This window comes from Hesperophylax consimilis, chromosome 15, assembly GCF_061612785.1.
Source record: "Hesperophylax consimilis isolate HC1 chromosome 15, BYU_Hcon_1.0, whole genome shotgun sequence".
Classification (NCBI taxonomy): Eukaryota; Metazoa; Arthropoda; class Insecta; order Trichoptera; family Limnephilidae; genus Hesperophylax; species Hesperophylax consimilis.
In genome coordinates this window covers 33527218-33546590 of record NC_142850.1, presented here as the reverse complement: position 1 = coordinate 33546590, position 19373 = coordinate 33527218, and the positions used below count along the sequence as shown (strand labels likewise).

The following is a 19373-nucleotide window of genomic DNA, read 5'->3' as shown; positions in this document are numbered from 1 at the left end:
TTATCCACATCACATTGGTAAAAGAGATGATCGAAATAATATAATTGTTTTTTCCAGGAATGTAATCTAAGAGTACCATTCTCTTTTTTCCTACGCAATACTGACCTATAACCTCCCACCCTTCGGAAGTTCAGAATTTAATAGCTCCAATAATTATTCTTCTATGCCTAATCAAGATTCTAGAAATTTTTCAGATCATGTAAATTGGACTTAGTTGGTTTGGATAAGTGATTTTTGTACATAAAGCACTAGGTAGCTTATAATATTAAATATAATAATGACAGCTTCGACAGAAAAGGGTAGATCGAGCAAAACTTTCACCGTTTTTGGCACTTTCTACAAAATAATATTAAGGAAATTTCAAAAAATGTCATGAATCACTTTTGAAAGTAAGTCTAGTACGTCTTTTAACACACTGTGTATTGTATACCTATTTTTTTTAGTTTCAATTGCAATATTTGCACACGACGTAGGAATAGAGTATAATATAAGTTTTTTTTTTCAAAGTCCTCCTAACTAGAGTTTTCTATTACGAGGCGGCCTATAGTTGTTTTAACTTTTGTATTTAGTTTCAAGTTGTCTTTATAATGTTTGTAAGTTGACTATCACTTCGATCTCTATGCCATGTTTTTACTTTTGTTTAAAATATATTCATTTCCCTTTAAAAAAAAATATTATAAAATATTAAATGAAACGTATTAGGGACAATAATTTGATGAAATTTTGATTCTGTTAATATTATTGTCTTATGAACTACGGAAATAGTTGTTAGTTTTCAGAATAATAATAATTAATTACGTTAAATTAAAAAAAGACGAAAAATGCCAGCAGAGATTTCAACATTGGAGGGGACCCACCCTTTCCCGACGGCTGTGTGAGGAAACTGATTGTTTAACCTCCTTAGCCGCACACGTCAGGACTCTAATTTTTTTGTAAAAAGAAGCTACATTTATTTTAAAACGAATCTAGACCCTCCAATGTCCCTGCATGCATGATTGTTAGTACGAAATAATGTATGCATACTTACATTAATAGTAACACAAAATAAGAACACATATGAAATGTGTTCGCCTGGTGGTTTGGCATCTAAAATTAAATAATAAATAAGGAGCACAAATTTTATAAGTGGAAGTATGATTGAAACATAAAAATATACAAGCCGCGTATCGAGGGCAGTGTACCCCACTATCACGGGGCGGTCCCGGCAAGAATGAGCGTGGCAAGCGGCCTGGCCACAACGATCCCAAGCACCCGCGTCCCTTAGCCAGTTTTCCGAGAGTACCCTCGAAGAAATGTAAATGGGGGGAGGGGGGGGGGAGATACTCCCAAAGACCCTAGGGAATGAAGTGAGCCTCAGGTCACCGGAGGCAGGACGGAAGGGGACCGGGCTCGCGCAAACATTCCCCAGGCCCGCTCATGATGCCGGGGGAGGCACCCGTGGTTCGTGGGACAGCCGCCCCGGATTAATGTCACCTTACTGGATGCAGGAACAGGGTCTATCCGCCCCCGTGGTGGGGAAATGAACAATACAGTACGATAGAGTTCAGTTCGACAACCTATTCATAAACCAATTTGTTAGTAACAAATAAAAAGGCAAATAACAAACGTAGAAAATAAGTTGTGATCAACAACAAATTGACCGTTCATAATAGAAAAAAAGAAGGGAAAAAAAGATTAACATAGTATTAAAGAGCTAAAACACAAAAAGAAACAGTATTATCATTATCAACGCGTTCCTAATAAATAAATAAGGCCCAAATTCAAAAGTAAAAGGAAGAATGTGCATAAAAAAAAAAAAAAAAAAAACATTTTAAAGAATTGGCAAAAACGGTGTAAAAAGCCAGTATACACAATAAATGAATAAGAAATAATAAAACAAACAAATAAAATAATAAATGCATTGCGATCATGCCATAAGACAAAGAAAGTAAAACCAATGAGTATATAAAAATAAAAATAAAACATAAAGCAATCGCGCATAAACAATATTAAATTTGTTATAAGAGGAGTAACCGTGGAGTGACAGGAACAATACGCTTGGCACCTGAAACAAAGATGATTTTAATCTAAATCAGCAACTCTAAGCACAGGCCATCTCTCTACCCAGGACTTTACAAACTTTTTGAAGCATTCAAAATTTTCTCTGTTCAACACGAGATCGGCATTCCATGCCGGTCTTGTAATCCCTCTCAAGCCATCCAACATTTCCTCTCGGGCATCCTTCATCAACTCGCAGAGATTTCAACAGAAGCATAGACATATGAATATTAGTAGACCTGCCCTAAGTGATTAAAAGCGTATTATCCCCACTCCCCATACCGGTTCCATTGGAGCCGGCTAGGCTCGCGTATGGCCTCAAGTGAAATTTGAAAACGTGACGTCATCATTCTTGTGCGAACTATGGTCGAGGCATCATCGGTTCATTTTACGAAATAACACGGCAAAATGTTGACTTGTACTATGAAAACTTGTAAAAATAGATGTGAAAAAGAGAATAAACCCAATTGTCGTATTACATTCCATATATAAGCATTATTTTACTTTATTTTAAGCATATTCACATCGTATAATATGAATCAGTTGTTACTATCACATCGAGAAACGTCTGGACGCGAAACACAAAGCTGGTTGGTTGCTGGGAAGTAAATTATGAACATTTATAAAAGTGTCTTAACTAAATACTTAAACGAAATATTCGACTCTGAAAATAGAACCGAATTTTTTTGCCGAATTTGGACTTCGCAAATTTGTTCATAACGTGGCGAGTAATTTGCGCTCCCATGTAAAAATGTCTTTTCATTCAAAAGCAGATTTTACTTTTAAGAAGTAAATGGTGATATTATAATGCGAGATGCCTATTTACTGTCAGATTGATTTATTGACGAATCACAGTCAGCTTCACTCCCTTCGTTCTTCAACAGTTGATTTTACCCCTCGCCATTATCTTCTCGTCTATTAATTCCTATGTCTGTGAACAGAAGTCATATTTCAATGCTTTAAAAGTCAAAAGTAACTTTAGTTGGTAAAATAATCTTCTCGAGAGGAACCGAATTATTTACAAAGCCAAATAAGTTGAGTGCCTGATGTTACTGGCAACACCGAATAAAAACAACCCAAAATCTCCGAAAGCTGTCAAATTTAATTTTAGGTTAAAATCGTGCCTTGGAAAATATTAGCTAGTTTTTTTTTATAGAAGTCAATTATTGGGATTTAATATGGCAACGGCCTCTGCATTCATGTGTAAGTTACATGTTTTACTTTATATTTCTTTTTTCATTTAGAGTAATACAAATAAACTAAGAATCATTATTCCCCAAGTACAAGTTACAGCAAAATCAAATCATTTGCGTTCTCTGTTTCAAATTATAATCTTTAATGTTGTTGTTAATACAACGCTTAACTCCATTTTATTTCAGCCTTAAAACCCCACAAACTATTAAAAAACTCCTTCATTGCATTAAGACGTCAACATTTATCGGCGCAAGCAGAGCAGAAACCTTTGGAACCTGTTGAAAATGGTAAATAAAAATAAAGTTTATATTTGTTGCTATTGTAAGTGTTTTTTTTCAAATTTTTAACTATGTCCTTTTTTCGTTAATCTTTTTGACATTCATTTTCTGTTTCAGCCGTTGTAAAGCCAATAAAAGTGGACCCTTTGAAGCATGCTGATTATTTCAATGTACACAACATGTTCACAGTCAAGGATCTATACGATGCCCGCGTTCACTTTGGTCACAAAGTGGGTTCGCTCAACGACAAGATGCGGCCTTACCTATTTGGCTCCCGCCTCGATCACCTGATATTCGATTTGGACGTGACTGCTGAACACATGCGACAAGCGTTAAACTTTACGGCTCACATTGCGTACCGCGGAGGAATCATATTGTTCTTCATACGAAGCGCACAAAACTCGTATACGGTTGAAAAGACTGCGCAAGAATGCGGAGAGTACGCAAACACGAGAATGTGGAGAGGAGGAATATTCACAAATGCGGATCACCAGTTCCAAGCTGTCACACGTTTACCTGATTTATGCATCTTTTTAAGTACGCTGAGTCCTATTCTAGCACCCCATGTCGCCATCAGAGATAGTGCCAAGATGTTGATTCCGACTATTGGAATTGTGGACTCAAACAGTGACCCGACCATCATCTCCTACCCGGTGCCTGGTAATGATGACAGTCCCGTGGCCGTTGAGCTGTATTGTAAGCTATTTAAGGAAGCCATCAGGCGAGGAAAGGAGGAGAGACAGAAGGTGCTGGCCGAGAATGAATAGTTTGTTTTATAGTTGTAATTAGAATGTTTACTTAGTATAATAAATAATGTTTTCTGTGTTTGATTCATTTCATTACTACCTCAATTTGCAACCCCGAGGTGTAAATATAGTATACAAATGTGTACGACTCAAGATTAAGAAAACCGCTATCAGAACTGTAGTTCATTTACAATATTCTGAATAATGTTATAAATAGCCATTCTTTTTTTTAAATTTATTTATTTCATCAAAAAATTACAGAATATATGAGTCGTGTAATTTCTATACCCGCTATATCAACTTTCATTGATTTGGAGAAAACTGCAAAAAACTGTCACATCTCTAGCGTACATAAGTAAATGCATTACAATTTTTTATATAATGAATTGGAGTAATAAAATTTCGAAAAGCATTTATTTTTCTATATATGTCTAGCAATAATTAAGTAATTTCGATAAATAAAATGGATATAGCGGATTTTGATACTCACTTCGTGATTTTGAAAGTCAACTGAGCCGACATGGCGGGTTTAGAAACTCACGCGTAGATCATTTTGACACACGAGCGTGGCATCAGAGCGGCGGCCATATTGTATTTTGGCAAAATAACTGCTTGTGATTCGTTGAATCCGATATAGCGGGTTTTGATAGTAACTTTCTGTATGATATAGCGGATTTGGTTTCTCACTCGCAGTTTAAACATGGTTTTTGGTCGCGATAAGGAGGGTTTTGAAACTCAATTTTAGGCTCCTCTTGTTGCTCGCAAAAATGTGAACAAGATGTCATACTCAGATCATTTTGTCAAAAAATCGGATATAGCGGGTATAGAAATTATAGGATTCATATAATATATCGTTAGTTGTACATATAATTATATGTCAGTTAGAAACAATGAAATTGTTGAAAGATTAATGTTACAATAATACAGCAGTTTCTAATATAAGAAAAAGTAGATATGAATGTAAGATTCTCTGCTGATAATAAAAACTATTCTACATTCGATAGTTTAACTACATTAATATAGGAATGTGGGATATAATCGACAACTCCAGAAAATCCTCATCGTGGAATGCCATCAGAGTCCAGGTTCGAGTACATTGGAGCATAGTGGAAAAAGAAATAAGACAGAGTTGCAAATCCACTTGGAATTTTCACACAAATCTGGAAATGAAAAACCTCTAGTCACGAAAAACTATTTGGAACACCTCGAATATACTTTTTATGCTAAATAAATATTTAAATTAACGTTAAAAAACACACTGAAATTATAAACTGAATACTTTGGCTTATACATGAAAAAATAACAAACTAAATGACACATCCCACACACATACACAAGCCTAGCTTTATTATGGTAGTACATCTTATGTATAAAATTAGTTGAAATAATTACTATCTCTTCTGTACTATTATCTCTATGACTCATATAGGCCCCCAATGATCTTTAATCCAAACGAAATAGAAGTAATCGATGGTGCTTTCTTATTTTTATTGTGCATTTATTATTTACTCTTATTATACACTTCTCTTACTTGTCTGCGTGTATTGATACTCTCTACTAATAATGTTTGGATCATTTCTATTGTACCATTTCCAAATAAAATCACCTAAAGGGTGATTTACAACTTCATTTATATATTTAACCTATCACTTAGACCTATAGGTCCGATTAATGGGATCACATTAACCTCGGTATTTGTCACAAGAGAATGGGTTGTTTCTACGACTCGTTCTTGGGACGATTTTCTGGTCTCTGTGTTTCCTCCCTCTTCTCAAAAATACCCTTCCACACAGCATACCCAAAGATGACTTAGGCCCTGAGAAAAATGATTTTGCTCAAAACCTCCAATGTGAAGTTAATGTAATTTTTTTTTTAACTCTCCGCGGAATAAAGACAATTTATTGTTATTATCAATTTTATCTAAAGAATCCAAGTACAGCATTATCTCGGACACTATTTTTTTTTTTTACTTTAAGGGTCCTATTTCACTGAGACACCGCGGACAACTGCACAACTGTTGCGACACCAAACAAATTAAATAGTGCTCTATGGAGGGTCCCTCAACCGTCATTATTTTCGAAAAACCTTTTTTAAATAAAAAAAACAACAAAGTACCAATAACGCAATAAGGGTGTTTTCTTTCCAAGATTAAAAAAATAGCTTATTGTGTAGTTGTATATTATATCTTTAGCTATTTTTCATGTAGATCCTAGCTTTTATCAGATGATTTTTGCAAACTAGATGATAATACCCTCATTTGCGTACCCTTTATGAGTTATTTTTTAAATACACACAGCATCATATTATTAAATAACATGAAGCTAATGCTATACAAAATGTCATCATTGTTAACTAATTGTTTTTATCAGGTTTCTCCTCGGAAAATAACTAAATCCATACTGATAGATTCATAAATCTGTCTAAGTGATTGTAGAGTATGCAGTAGGTAAAACAAGGTATGAAACTTCAATCATGCATTCAATTTGTGCATTAATGAAACTTCAGTCATGCATTCAATTCGTCCATGTATGAAACTTCAGTCATTCATTCAATTTGTGCATGTATGAAACTTTAGTCATGCATTCATATTGGCAGAGTCCGCCCAAAAAAAATCAGTAGAAGGGGGAATTTTTGAAAAATACATGAAGACAAAGTAGGTCGAGTGAGGTTTTGTTTACTATGAATTCATTCGTACTGAATCGAATGATACAACGAAAATCATTTAAAAAAATAATATTTTTGAACATACCTAAATTCTAAAAGAAAAACTTTAAATTAAAATGTTTTACAAATGAAACTTGATAACAATAAATAAATAAAACAAATATGTAGGTACCTAGAGACGTTAGGCGCATTAACAGATGCCTCGGTAAAGATTACTGCTTGTATGCCTTTCTTGAAAGGATTGTGATTTTATACAGACAAACTATTTATTCATATTCAAATTTATTATGCAGAGGCGCAAAAAAACAATCCATCTAAATATTTCAAAGCATTACTTGTAAAGTGTCTTTTGTAACATAATTAAATTAGCGCCCTCTATGAAAGGGCAATTTATGAATAATTTTGGTATAATTTATTTGTGAATAATAACGGTGGAATGAACTCATGGAAGAAATGAATTTCGAGCAATGGAACAGAAAAGCATGGCAAACACTCACGCGAATTAGAGCTGCAGATCAGCCAACTAAAACAATGCCCAAAGTGTCACCAAATGCTGTTGCTCAACAACTATTCCGTAGTTCAAAAACGACAACAAGGTCTAACATAAACCACCAGGTCCAAAAATCTCTGAAGGTGGCGCGGCTAAAATGGCCGGTGAACCGTAATACTGTGGTCGCCGTTACAGCTGATGATGTAGACATCGCCCTCACTTTAACAAAAGCTGGGAAAGCAGCTGGATGTGACGGAGTTCTCCCAGACTTTCTGAAACATGCTGGGCCACGGACAAAACTAAGGATCGCAAAACTATTCACTGAAAATTTCAAAACTGGAGAAATACCAAATACCTGGAGAAAGACTAAAGTGATTGCGATCCTCAAACCCAATAAGCCACCAAAGGATCCAAACAGCTACCGGCCAATCTCGCTTTTAAGTACAATGTACAAACTTCTAGAGCGAGTCAAGCGAGCCACAAAGCAGAGTGGCAACCAGCCAAGATGACAAAAGCCCATCTCGTACAGGACCCCACCGGGAGACAGCCTGGGTTCTCATTGCCTAGCAAAACCCGGTCCGCCATGAATAGGTTAAGGTGCTCCCATAGCCGCTGTGCCCACATGATGCACAGATGGGGCCTTAAAGAGTCGGCAATGTGTGAATGTGGTGCGGTGCAGACTACCGAACATGTGGTCAACGAATGCCCGCTCCATTCATTCCCCGTTCACAGGCAACGCCTGAGGCCCTAGAATGGCTCGAGACCTGTATATCCCCCTCTGACCCCCCCACCATACGAAAGAAGAAGATTGAATAATTTTAAGTTTACCTTGCTTGTTTATATAGTTTGAATAATGCATAAGTACATTTAATACATTATTTATGTAAACATTCATTTAACTGTTTACTGAAAGCTAATTAATCCACTGTTTATACCACATTGTTTGGTCTCATAAAAAAAATAATTGATTCGTTTTAATTCATAAAAATCACCTTCCTACAACACTACCCACATTAGGGTAGCTGTCGCTCAAAGACATGAGCGCTGCTACCTAGGTTTGGGTAGCTATCGCTCAAGTGGTTAACACTCACATACATTTAATTCAGTAGAAAGGATATTGCATTATACAATAACTGGAAAAAAATTACACATATTGATAAAACCTTATTTTATTAATAAAAGGAACATTTATCCAGAGTAATATAAGTTAAAAATGCAGGATTTTTTATGGTAAGACTTCACAACACTAGTCAATTAAACATCACAGTTAACTTTTTCAAATAACCCTTTAAACGCCAGTGACGTGTAGCACGATAATCCTGTCTTAACTGGCAGGTTGTAAGGCGTGCTGGCAAGCAAATGCTATTAGGACATTTATTAACAAATATAATATATTATTACAAAATGGAATGTAATCGCTAGAATATCAAAGTTTTAAACCATTCTTTCTTTAAATTATAATTATTTAAGTGAAATAAATGATTATGTATTCACCAATAATTAATCAACAAGGATAGACAGGTTTTCTTCCTTTATATAATACATATATTCAACGCAGACCTTGTGAAATTAAAAAGAAAACAAGATAACTTTACAACGATTATTCACATAAAATGACACATTCACAAAATAAAAGCTTGGCAAATATTACCCATCAAGCCATATAAAAAATATTTGGTTCATTTAATTTCAACATGTACATAACTATGTAGACACACATCTACAAATATGTACCTGCAACCATTATGATAGTATATAAGGTGTCCGGAAATTAATACAAGCGGGGAAACTGGGGAATCTACATCACAGAGAATCCAAAAAAAAAAAATCTTAATTTTTGATTATGTATTAAGATTTTATTTTACTTTTTTGGAAACTTTCAGGTTAAGAAACTATTAAAACCGAGTTTACACTTTGACGCATTTTAAAAGACAATAAATATATTTAGATAGTAACTCCGTGGCAAATTTGACTTAAAATATTCCAACTTCCCTCAATTTACTCGAAAACGAAAGTTCAAATAAAAAAAAAGTGTACCACAAAATTGTCTCCAAAAATGGTGTAAATTCACCAGTTTTCTACTTACACCACCAGATTCCGTACACCATGTTTATAGGTGTTCATACATTTTAGGAATTTTCATCTTTACACCCTGCACAATGTACTTAATGAACAAATATCTGTTGTGCTGTGTACACATTTGCAAACCGACATGCGAGCCGAATCACGAATTATGGGAAAGGAACGAAGCAACTGCAAGCTGCGATTCACGCCGTTTGTAGTTGCATCATTCCTTTCCGATAATTCGTTATTCAGCTCGTGCTTTAGCTGGCAAGTGTATACTTAGCACAAGAAACTTTATAAGTAATGTTTATGAATAATTTTAATACCCATAATACATTTGAAAATTAAAAACCAATAAGATTAACTACTTTAAAAAATAGCTTCAAAAGATGCTTATGTAAAGTAACTGATATGTTTGTAGCAGTTTGCAGGACATGTCAATATTATAAAATCATCAGTCAAAATGTGATTTCATACATATTATAAATACTAAGGCACCAAAAGCACATATATTTTAGTTAGATTTAAATGCCTCTAATGCTGTTACGACGAACGACATATTATTTATCTACTTTCAATGAGACTCTGCTATCACGCAGCTTCAGGAATATCTTTGGGCCCAGGAAACTCATAATTCTGAAAATAAATAAAAACATTTAGTACTTATATATGTTATTGAAGAAGATAATACTAATAAATCGAAATGAAGGACACAGAAAAATAAAAAGGTAACATGCTCAACTGGGAATCAAACCCAGAATCTCTGTCTTACCGGGACAACGTCTTTAACCGCTTGACTATTGGGACCTAATAATTATATGGCATTTTTGTCAATCTTATATTTAAAATTCAATATTATCTTGTAACTAATTTTTTCAAAATTTTTGCATCTTTTTGAACAAGTTAAAAATTCTAAAGAATTGGATTTTAACCTAGATAGTGTCTCGGATAAACATATATAATATTATATACATATTACTTTAACAATAATTAGTTTGAAATGATAAAATGTTATCAGATTATAGATAACTTCTTACTACACCTCACATTATTTCACACAACAGTAAAATCAGAAAGGATATAATTTGCACTCCTGCACTTATTTTTATGCGAGTAAGGCAGGGTAGGCAGTGCTTATATTCCAATATGGAACGCACGCCTCTACTTAATGTAGAATATGTGAAAACACTTGTTGATTTAGTTACCTTTTCAAGAGGTTAGGGAAATAGCAATTCATGTAGGATAATCCGATGATGGGGAATATGGCGACCCAGGATTCATCTAGTTTATTAGCCAGCGCCACAGCAAACAGACGACCGCATCTCTCCGCACTCATCCGCTTGTCGCTGGACTGGACGGACTGCCCAAACTTTTCGTTCAGCTTTCCGGTGAAGCTCTCCTGCAGGAAGTTGGAGAAGGTCGGCCCGGGGCACACGATGGTCACCGTCAGTTTCTTCATGAATTTCTCAGCACGGAGAGAATTGAAGTAGCCCTAGAAAAATAATAAACATACTAATTTCGATAGTCAGTGCATGGGTAATGTGCAATATTTAATATGCTTATACATGTTCAACGAAATTTTAATTTATAAAATTGGAAGGGAGGAGTAATATGAATCACATCATATCAGACGAGCAATAAAGAAGATACACAAAAATATTTTAATCTTTCCTTATTCGAAATGTGTATTTATTTTGTTCAGCTTGACAGTTGCTTAGATGAATTAATAGCAAAGACACATTACTGAGAAAACGCATGTGGTTTCACTGAACTAGGTGCAGAGGACATACTTTAGCGGGCCGTCCCTATAATTATTTCATTACACAAATGAAAGAATATCTTTTTGTTTTAAACCACTTTATTACATTTATATACGTCGACCGGTTTACATTTGTACCGGTCGACCATTTTAGTTTATATTTGTACTGTCCTGATGAAGGTTGAGTTCAACCGAAACCGGTCGACGTATATAAATGTAATAAAGTGGTTTAAAACAAAGATATTCTTTCATTTGTGTAATAATGTCAAGCCACAAAGTGTTTGCTTCCTTCGATAATTTAATTATTTCATTCTTACACACATATTCTTTGAAAAGGCGCATTTATATCTCCCACGGCAACGATGTTTCATACCTTTAATACGTGTGAGAGAAATTTACGATAATGATTAAATTTTTCCTTAGGATCAAGCAGACACACATACATCGTTTGTCTCACTTTCAATACAGCATTATAGTGATAAAGAATGTATGTTTTTTATTTTATTTTTGCCATTGCCATGCTATGCTTTCCATAACCGGTGCTACATTTTTTGTTCGATTATTATGAATATAATGTGTCTTGTAATTTAGTAATGTTGTTGGACAGATGTCGTACATTTTCAAATAAGTAAGTTTATTCCTTTGAAAGGCAATGAATTAATAATAAATATTTTTTATTATAAATACTTTCATCCTCACAAATCCTACAATTATTTATACCCAGTATTTTTCACGGGTCGGCACTAGTAATAAATGGGATTGGTTTGATTGATTTAGCTTATTAAACAGTATTACATTATAATATCTTATTAGAAAAATTGAGAAAGTAAAGATTGAAAAAGTTGAAATTCGATAGATATTTGTGTGAATATTTCCAAAACAAAATTATTCATGTTTTGACAAATAGAAGTCAAAGGAATAAGTTATTCTTTGTCAATTAAATAATTCCCACAGAATTAGTCCAAGAAAGGACAAGCCGCTCTTTTTGATGAGCAGTATTCAAATAATAATAATAATAAAAATAAAAAAAAATAAAAAAAATTATTAAAAAAAAAAAAAATAAATAAAAAATAAAAAACATAATCAGGTAGAAATGCTAAGAACTTTTTTCCATAGGAAAGCTCATAGCTCAGAAATGCACAAAATAATTTGCAAGGCAGATAGAAATATTACACCTTTAAATTTATACGATGAGAATGCCAACATTTTTATAAATCCCAACCAGGAATTATTAGATTCCTGGTCAAATAAAATTTTACACGCAAAACACTTCAATTATCTCAACCAAACATATGTTGACAAATTTTCGTCAAACAAATGGTTGAGTATTGGAGAGTTGAGCGCAGAAATAGAAGGATTTATGCTTGCCATTCAGGATAGAGTCATTAATACTAAAAATTATAGAAAGCATATAATCAAAGATACAAATCAAATTGATGATTTGTGTAGAAAATGTTTGGCTTTTCCGGAAACTATAGAACATATTATATCTGGATGTTCTATATTAGCACCGTCCGAGTATACATTTAGGCACAATCAAGTTTTAAAAATAATTCACCAAAATTTGGTAATTAAACATAACTTGATTGACTGCCGTAATATAGTACCATACTATGAATACGAACCAAATTCATTTTTAGAAAACGAATTTTATAAAATATATTATGATAAAACTATACTAACAGACCGAACGATTAGTCATAATAGACCCGATATAGTTTTACATGACAAAATTAAAAAAATAACTTATATCATTGATGTCGCTATTCCAAATTCCTGTAACATTCAAAAATCTGTTAATGAAAAAATTAGAAAATACACAGATTTAGGAAACGAAATAAAAAGAATTTGGCATTCTCAGACTATAAAAATATTACCATTCGTTATTTCGGCTACTGGCATTATACCTAGCTCTCTCATTAAAAATTTAGGCGTATTAGATCTATCAAAAAATTTATATATAAAGATGCAAAAGTCGGTCATTTTGAATACATGTAGGATAACGAAAGATTTTTTAAATATTTATGTTGAGGGATCAGTAGGATTTATAGGCCCTGTTAGGAGTTCTACCGAGCCGAACCCTCTGATATGAAAATATCTGGAGTCGGTGAATTTTTTTTTCCCATTTGATCTCTGGTGAGTTGACGTGTTGTTGTTCTTGTATTGTTTTGTATTTATTTTACTTATATAATGCATTTGCATAGTGTTGATTGACTAGCTGATCATTTGTGGAAAAGTGAGTGGAAGGGTTTAGTTTTTGCTATGGGGAAGATTTAACCCGGACAACAAAATCGGAAGCATAAAATAAAGTGTTTTATTATCTTTTTTTTGTGTAACAAATAGATATATGTAATGATATCCTCACTGGGATCTCCCGTGCTGAGGATTTCATTTACTTATGTATAATTTAATTATAAGAAAATTAATATTACATCAAAGTTACAAATAAATTTAATTATGAACAAATATCATGAAATATATATATATATTTTTTTTAATAATTTTTAAATAAGTAAGATGTTTTTTTTATATATATTAATATATGAAGTGTTTTTTGGTATAGTTATATATATGAAATAACTAACTGAAATAACTTCTGGTAAACCGTACCCCGGCTCAATTGAACGGTAACTCTGTTTTATCAGGAGATATTTTATAAAAATAGCGCCATTCAAATTATCCAAGTATTTTGTTATTACATACTCAGAGACGTGAACGGCGTATGACAGTCCGACATCTGGACTAAGGCATATGTACCCACTTTATTTACTGTTATCAAGATTAATCTGTAGAACTCCATTTAAATTTTTGGTTTTTCTTTAATATTATTAATAAATTTACAAAAAAACATTTTATTTATAAACAAGTTTTCCTGTGGAATTATTATTACGCGTGACAGCTGTTTCGCATTATCAAACTGTCTGGCAGTTTGATAATGCCTTCAGAGGGCGAAACAGCTGTCACGCGTAATAATAATTAAACAGCAGAGCTTGTCTATAAAAAAACTTTTTTTTTTTAAATTTAATGATAATATTATTGAATATATAAAAAAAACATATACCGGTACCAAGAGTCATTCCAGTACCAAGAGTCGTACCGGTACCAAGAGTAGTACGATCATTGATACGCTTACGCTGGGAGCCGGGAGCCGTATCGGGGGAGCCATATCGGGCGAGTCGTATCAGGCGAGCAAAGTATTTTCATTGCTCATATGCTCTGAGCACATTACTCCCGTTCAATTGAGCCGTACAAAAATAATGATCTGTGGCTCCCGCTCTCAATAAAATGAGGCATGACCCATCGCTAGTACATTATAGATTCAATGAAAGTTTTGTGCTGTGACTTACAATCTTGCGATTCTAATAATGTAATTTTACATTCACATTTTAGTTCACAGACAAGAATCTCATAAACAAGAACACACTCTATAATATTACTTACCAAGTCAAGGGGTTTCTGCTACTGAGAGCTCTGTTGCTACCACTGATACATACATTGTACCTTATAAAATAGAGAGAGAGGTCACAATGAAACTATCAGTGCCACACATATATCAATGAACAATTCTTACATGTATTGCGTGCTTGGTAGCAGTGTAAGAAGCCGAATAGGGCACTCCAACGATTCCCGCAGTGCTGGACGTTACAGCCACGTGCCCTTCGCCTTTGGCAATGAAATACTTGACGGCAATCCTCGTCAAGTTCACTAAGCCAAACACGTTCAGTTCGAACATCTTCCGGTCCACCTCTGTCTCGATGTTCTCCCAGATGCAGCGCTGCGATCTGCCGGCATTGTTGACCAAGATGTGCAGTTCCCCGAAGTGCTCCAATACTCGGTCAAAGAGCTCTTGGTGATTCTCCATTGCCGATACGTCGAGGGGCAGAACCAACACGTCTGCCGGTAAAAGTTTACCCTTTGAAGCCGCTGAAAGAAATCATTTTATCTCAATTAGGTATTATATGCATACAGTGTGAAAGGGAGATCAAGGCAAAAAATATACAAAATCGCAGCACACAGGAGAGAAAGGGCCAAATCTATTAGAACACCCAAATACATAGAAAACACTGACGGTGAGTTGATCACAGACGAAATCAAAATATGTGAAAGATGGAAAGATTATTATTCTACATTACTGAACGAAGAATTTCCAAGAACAATTCATGTGTCAGAGAAACCAGTGCTGGGGCCAGTTGAAGAAATCACTCCGACAGAAGTTAAAGTAGCCATATCACAAATGAAAAAGGGGAAAGCAGTGGGGCCAGACAATATTCCAGCCGAATTATGGAAAGAGTGTGGGGAAGTGGGACATAAATGGCTTTGCAACCTGTATAATAAAGTACTGACCGGAGAACCAATGCCAGAAAGCTTTAGGAAAAGCTATCTTCTTCCATTTTACAAAAATAAGGGAGACTCTAGGAAGTGCGACAATTATAGAGGGATAAAGCTTATGTCTCACACCATGAAAATATATGAGAGGATTATAAACACACGAATTAGGAATATTGTAAAAATACACGACGATCAATGCGGCTTTGTATCGGGGAAATCAACAATAGATGCTATTCAAACAGTCAGAATCATAGTTGAAAAATATCGAGATGCAAAAAAAGATTTACACATGGTATTTATAGACTTGGAAAAAGCATTTGACAGGGTACCCCGAAGCCTGATATGGGCGGCATTGAGATCTCATAACGTACCAGAAGGATATGTGCTCTCCATACAAGATATGTATACAGACGTAGAAACACAAGTAAGATGCACATCAGGGATGTCACCAACATTTCCAATTAAAGTGGGGGTACACCAAGGATCTGTCCTCAGCCCATTGCTATTCATAATGGTCATGAATTACCTAACGAGTCAAGAAATGAACAGTATTCTCAAGACTATGCTTTTTGCAGATGATGTAGTACTGATAGAAGAAAATCATTGTGATCTACAAAATAGCCTGGAAAGGTGGAGAAAGATCCTGGAGGATAATGGACTAAAAATTAGCAGGAAAAAGACGGAATATTTGTATTTACCATTTGAAGACCCAAATGCTGTAACTCCTTCGATGCAATTGGATGGAGTAACATTAGCCAACTGTGACTCATTTAAGTATCTGGGCTCACTCATCCACAGAGACGGAGGATGTGCAGCGGATGTCAACCATAGGATAGGAGTGGGATGGATGAAATTTAGATCCGTAACAGGAATTTTGTGCAACACGAAAATGCCAATAAAACTTAAAGGAAAGACATACCAGACTATTGTTAGACCCGCGATAATATATGGCTCCGAATGCTGGACTATGTACAACTCCTACTCTAGGCAACTCGAATCAGCAGAAATGCGAATGCTTAGATGGACGGCAGGAGTATCATTAAAAGATAAAATTAAAAGCTCACGCATTCGTGGTAGCCTGGGTGTCACTGACATAAACAGTAAGCTAGAGGAACGACAGTTAAGATGGTATGGGCACATAAGACGGAGACCACCAGACCACACAGTGAAGCAGGCAATGTCTTTAGAGCTTCAAAGACAGTCATCCAGAGGTAGACCAAAGAACTCCTGGATGACCCAATGCTCCAAAATCCTACAAAGAAACGGCCTAGATGAAAGCGACACTCAGAACCGAAGAAGCTATAACCTGAGAACGAGAAGAGCCGACCCCAACAGCCTACCTAGGCAATGAGTTGGGATAGTGCTAGGAAGAAGAAGTGTGAAAGGGAGATCATTCAAATATTGATGATCACGTTATAACAAAGACATATGTAGCCAAAGTCTCATAAAAGGTTCTTCAAGGGAACAGAAACAGAAAACTTCTTGTGAGAAAACAACAAAATATGTGGGTTAATTAGGTCATTTTTGCTTTCAGTTTTCAAGGGATTGAAATTATATTATCAGGATTTCACTGTTGCAAGTTCTTTGTTACAATTCTCATAAAATTTGCAGTTTTGTGTGTCAAGAATTTCTGGATCTACGCAATTATGTATTTATCTCTTTAAGCAATTATGTATTTATGTATTTATCTCTTAACATCACTGCCACCGTGGGAAGTAGTTTTTAAAAATCCATTCAAACATTGTATTCTATTTTTGAATTCAATATTATTTCAATACATGAAGGTGACTGATTTAAACAACTTGGTGACCAAGAAATGCTCATTAAAGGAGTTGGTACATAGTTAGGTACCCATTAAAAATAATATAACATTTTCAAATTAGGTACCAATGCATCTTTTCTTCACCCTTTCAAGTTCAGATTCTCTTCTAGCGGATACGACGAGTTTAACTCCGTTTTGGGCCAATTCCACAGCCAGACCTTCACCGATGCCACTCGATGCTCCGGTTATCCAAACAACCTTTCCACGGAGAACACCTGCAAATGAAACAAAATGTTTTATAATATACAAGCACCAAAATCAAAGCAGATTTTGTATTGTTATTGTCGAAATGTACAGTGATAAAACATTTCTCCAGATTGGTACGAAGAAGGAAGTACACAGCTTAATACCACAAATGTACGCATAGAAAGCAAAATATTCTTAAATTTTTTAAATGTATCACTACAGTAAAATATACAGCAATTTTTTTACTTATGGGTTTTCCAAAATTCTCCGCATATAGCGTGGCAGCATCGCAGTCTCCCAGGAAACATATTAAAATATACACCAGATAATAAATTAATACCAAGAGTCCCAACCAAAAGAGGAACTCCATAATTCCTGAAAGAAAATAAAACAATTAAATAACATATTACTAGGTAACTATCTATTTTTGACTCATAAATGCACATGTAGCTCTACCTGACTTCAGATTTCAATACTTCACAATTTTCTTAACTCAAAACGAAGAATGACAATAAACTGTTTGGACAATAATTTCAAAGTGAAATAATGATTGCTCATTCACAGACTTTAACCTCGCATCAGATTTGCTTGCTCGAGATAGTGGGAAAATGTAAATAAAATAATATTCAATAAGAATAATAATTAGTGATAACACAGATAACAGAACGATGTTAATGTTTTTATTTTATTACAATAGACAAACAATTACTGTCTGTGGTTTTGCATAATTTTCTAGTTTTATATGTAAACATATTTCTTAGTGAATTTAAATTATTAGGTAAGTGTACCCGTAAATATAGCAAAATGGTTTCATTACGTTTTCAGCAAATAAATCAACCTTTCAAGTTCAACACCGCGCCGGTGTCAATTTGACGTTTGACAGGTAGGTATTTGAAGGTTAATGTTTGACGATTTTTTGACACAAAACAGGTAGCGTAGATATTCCATTCGAACAGGTAGGTATGGGTACCTACTGAGGGTGATGTGAAACTCGGTGACTTGAGATTGATTATAAGTAGGTTTAATGTTTATGGCTTCGTACTGTTTATAGCAGAGTGATATGTATTTTATTTATTGCCAACGCAGACCAGTGATAAATCGCAGTAAAATTTAAAATATATTTTTTGAAACAATTCAAATTTTTTGAATAATTTGAAAAAAATGCCACAGCCGAGAACCGAACCCCGATCAACTCATGGACCTAAAAAGCCTTGGACAGAGCAATTCGACAACAATAATTTGAAGCATCGGGGAAGGGGAAAGATGTATGAAAAATACCGAAACTTTCTTAAATTTTTTAATGACATCTCATTCCTTATCTCAACTTATATCAACAAAATCATAAGACGTTGTAACAAATGACCAAACAAGATACCCTCTATTCAATGGTTATAACTTCATTAAAAACACAAAAAATACGAATTTGAAATATGAGATCGACAAATATGACGCTCCCAAATTGTCGAGTGGTTTAGGACGCCTTTCCCGGTAAGACAAGAGATCCTGGGTTTGATTCCCAGTTTTCTTTTAATTTTTCTGTTTCTTGTTCTGTTTTACGTTTTGTTTAGATTTATCAGTATTAACTTCTTATTTAATCAATCACAAATCAAAATTTTGTCATACAAGATGGCTGCAAGGCAATTTCTCCTCGCCTTAGATTTGGCTTCCATGCCATTCTACAAAATCGCACTAATGCTGTCCAGGGCTTTTTAGGACCATGGATCAACTGCTTGGAAAGCAAAGGCGGCATAAATTCATTATATCAATAATATATACATTTAATATATCATCGTCGACAATCCAT

The 19373-nt window shown here is 34.6% G+C and overlaps 2 protein-coding genes across 3 annotated transcripts; one reads left to right on the top strand and one right to left on the bottom strand.

The window, feature by feature from the left end:
• Positions 1-3067: 3067 nt before the first annotated feature.
• Positions 3068-4331, top strand: mRpS2 (mitochondrial ribosomal protein S2). The gene is made up of 3 exons (XM_089640485.1): positions 3068-3240; positions 3417-3518; positions 3627-4331. The coding sequence occupies exons 1-3, from the start codon at positions 3216-3218 to the stop codon at positions 4274-4276; spliced, it is 777 nt and encodes a 258-aa protein (XP_089496611.1). The 5' UTR covers positions 3068-3215; the 3' UTR covers positions 4277-4331.
• A 4231-nt stretch (positions 4332-8562) lies between these two features.
• LOC149417647 (dehydrogenase/reductase SDR family member 7) lies at positions 8563-18485 on the bottom strand. 2 transcript variants are annotated; one of them, XM_089640482.1, is made up of 6 exons: positions 18387-18485; positions 17816-17944; positions 17449-17598; positions 14804-15156; positions 10679-10965; positions 8563-10109 (listed from the first exon to the last, which is right to left on the bottom strand). In XM_089640482.1, exons 2-6 carry the CDS (start codon positions 17937-17939, stop codon positions 10034-10036), a joined length of 990 nt encoding a protein of 329 aa, XP_089496608.1. In that variant the 5' UTR covers positions 17940-17944; positions 18387-18485; the 3' UTR covers positions 8563-10033. The 2 variants fall into 2 exon arrangements, with proteins under 2 accessions (XP_089496608.1, XP_089496607.1); XM_089640481.1 differs by lacking the exon at positions 18387-18485 and adding an exon at positions 18026-18298.
• Positions 18486-19373: the final 888 nt, after the last annotated feature.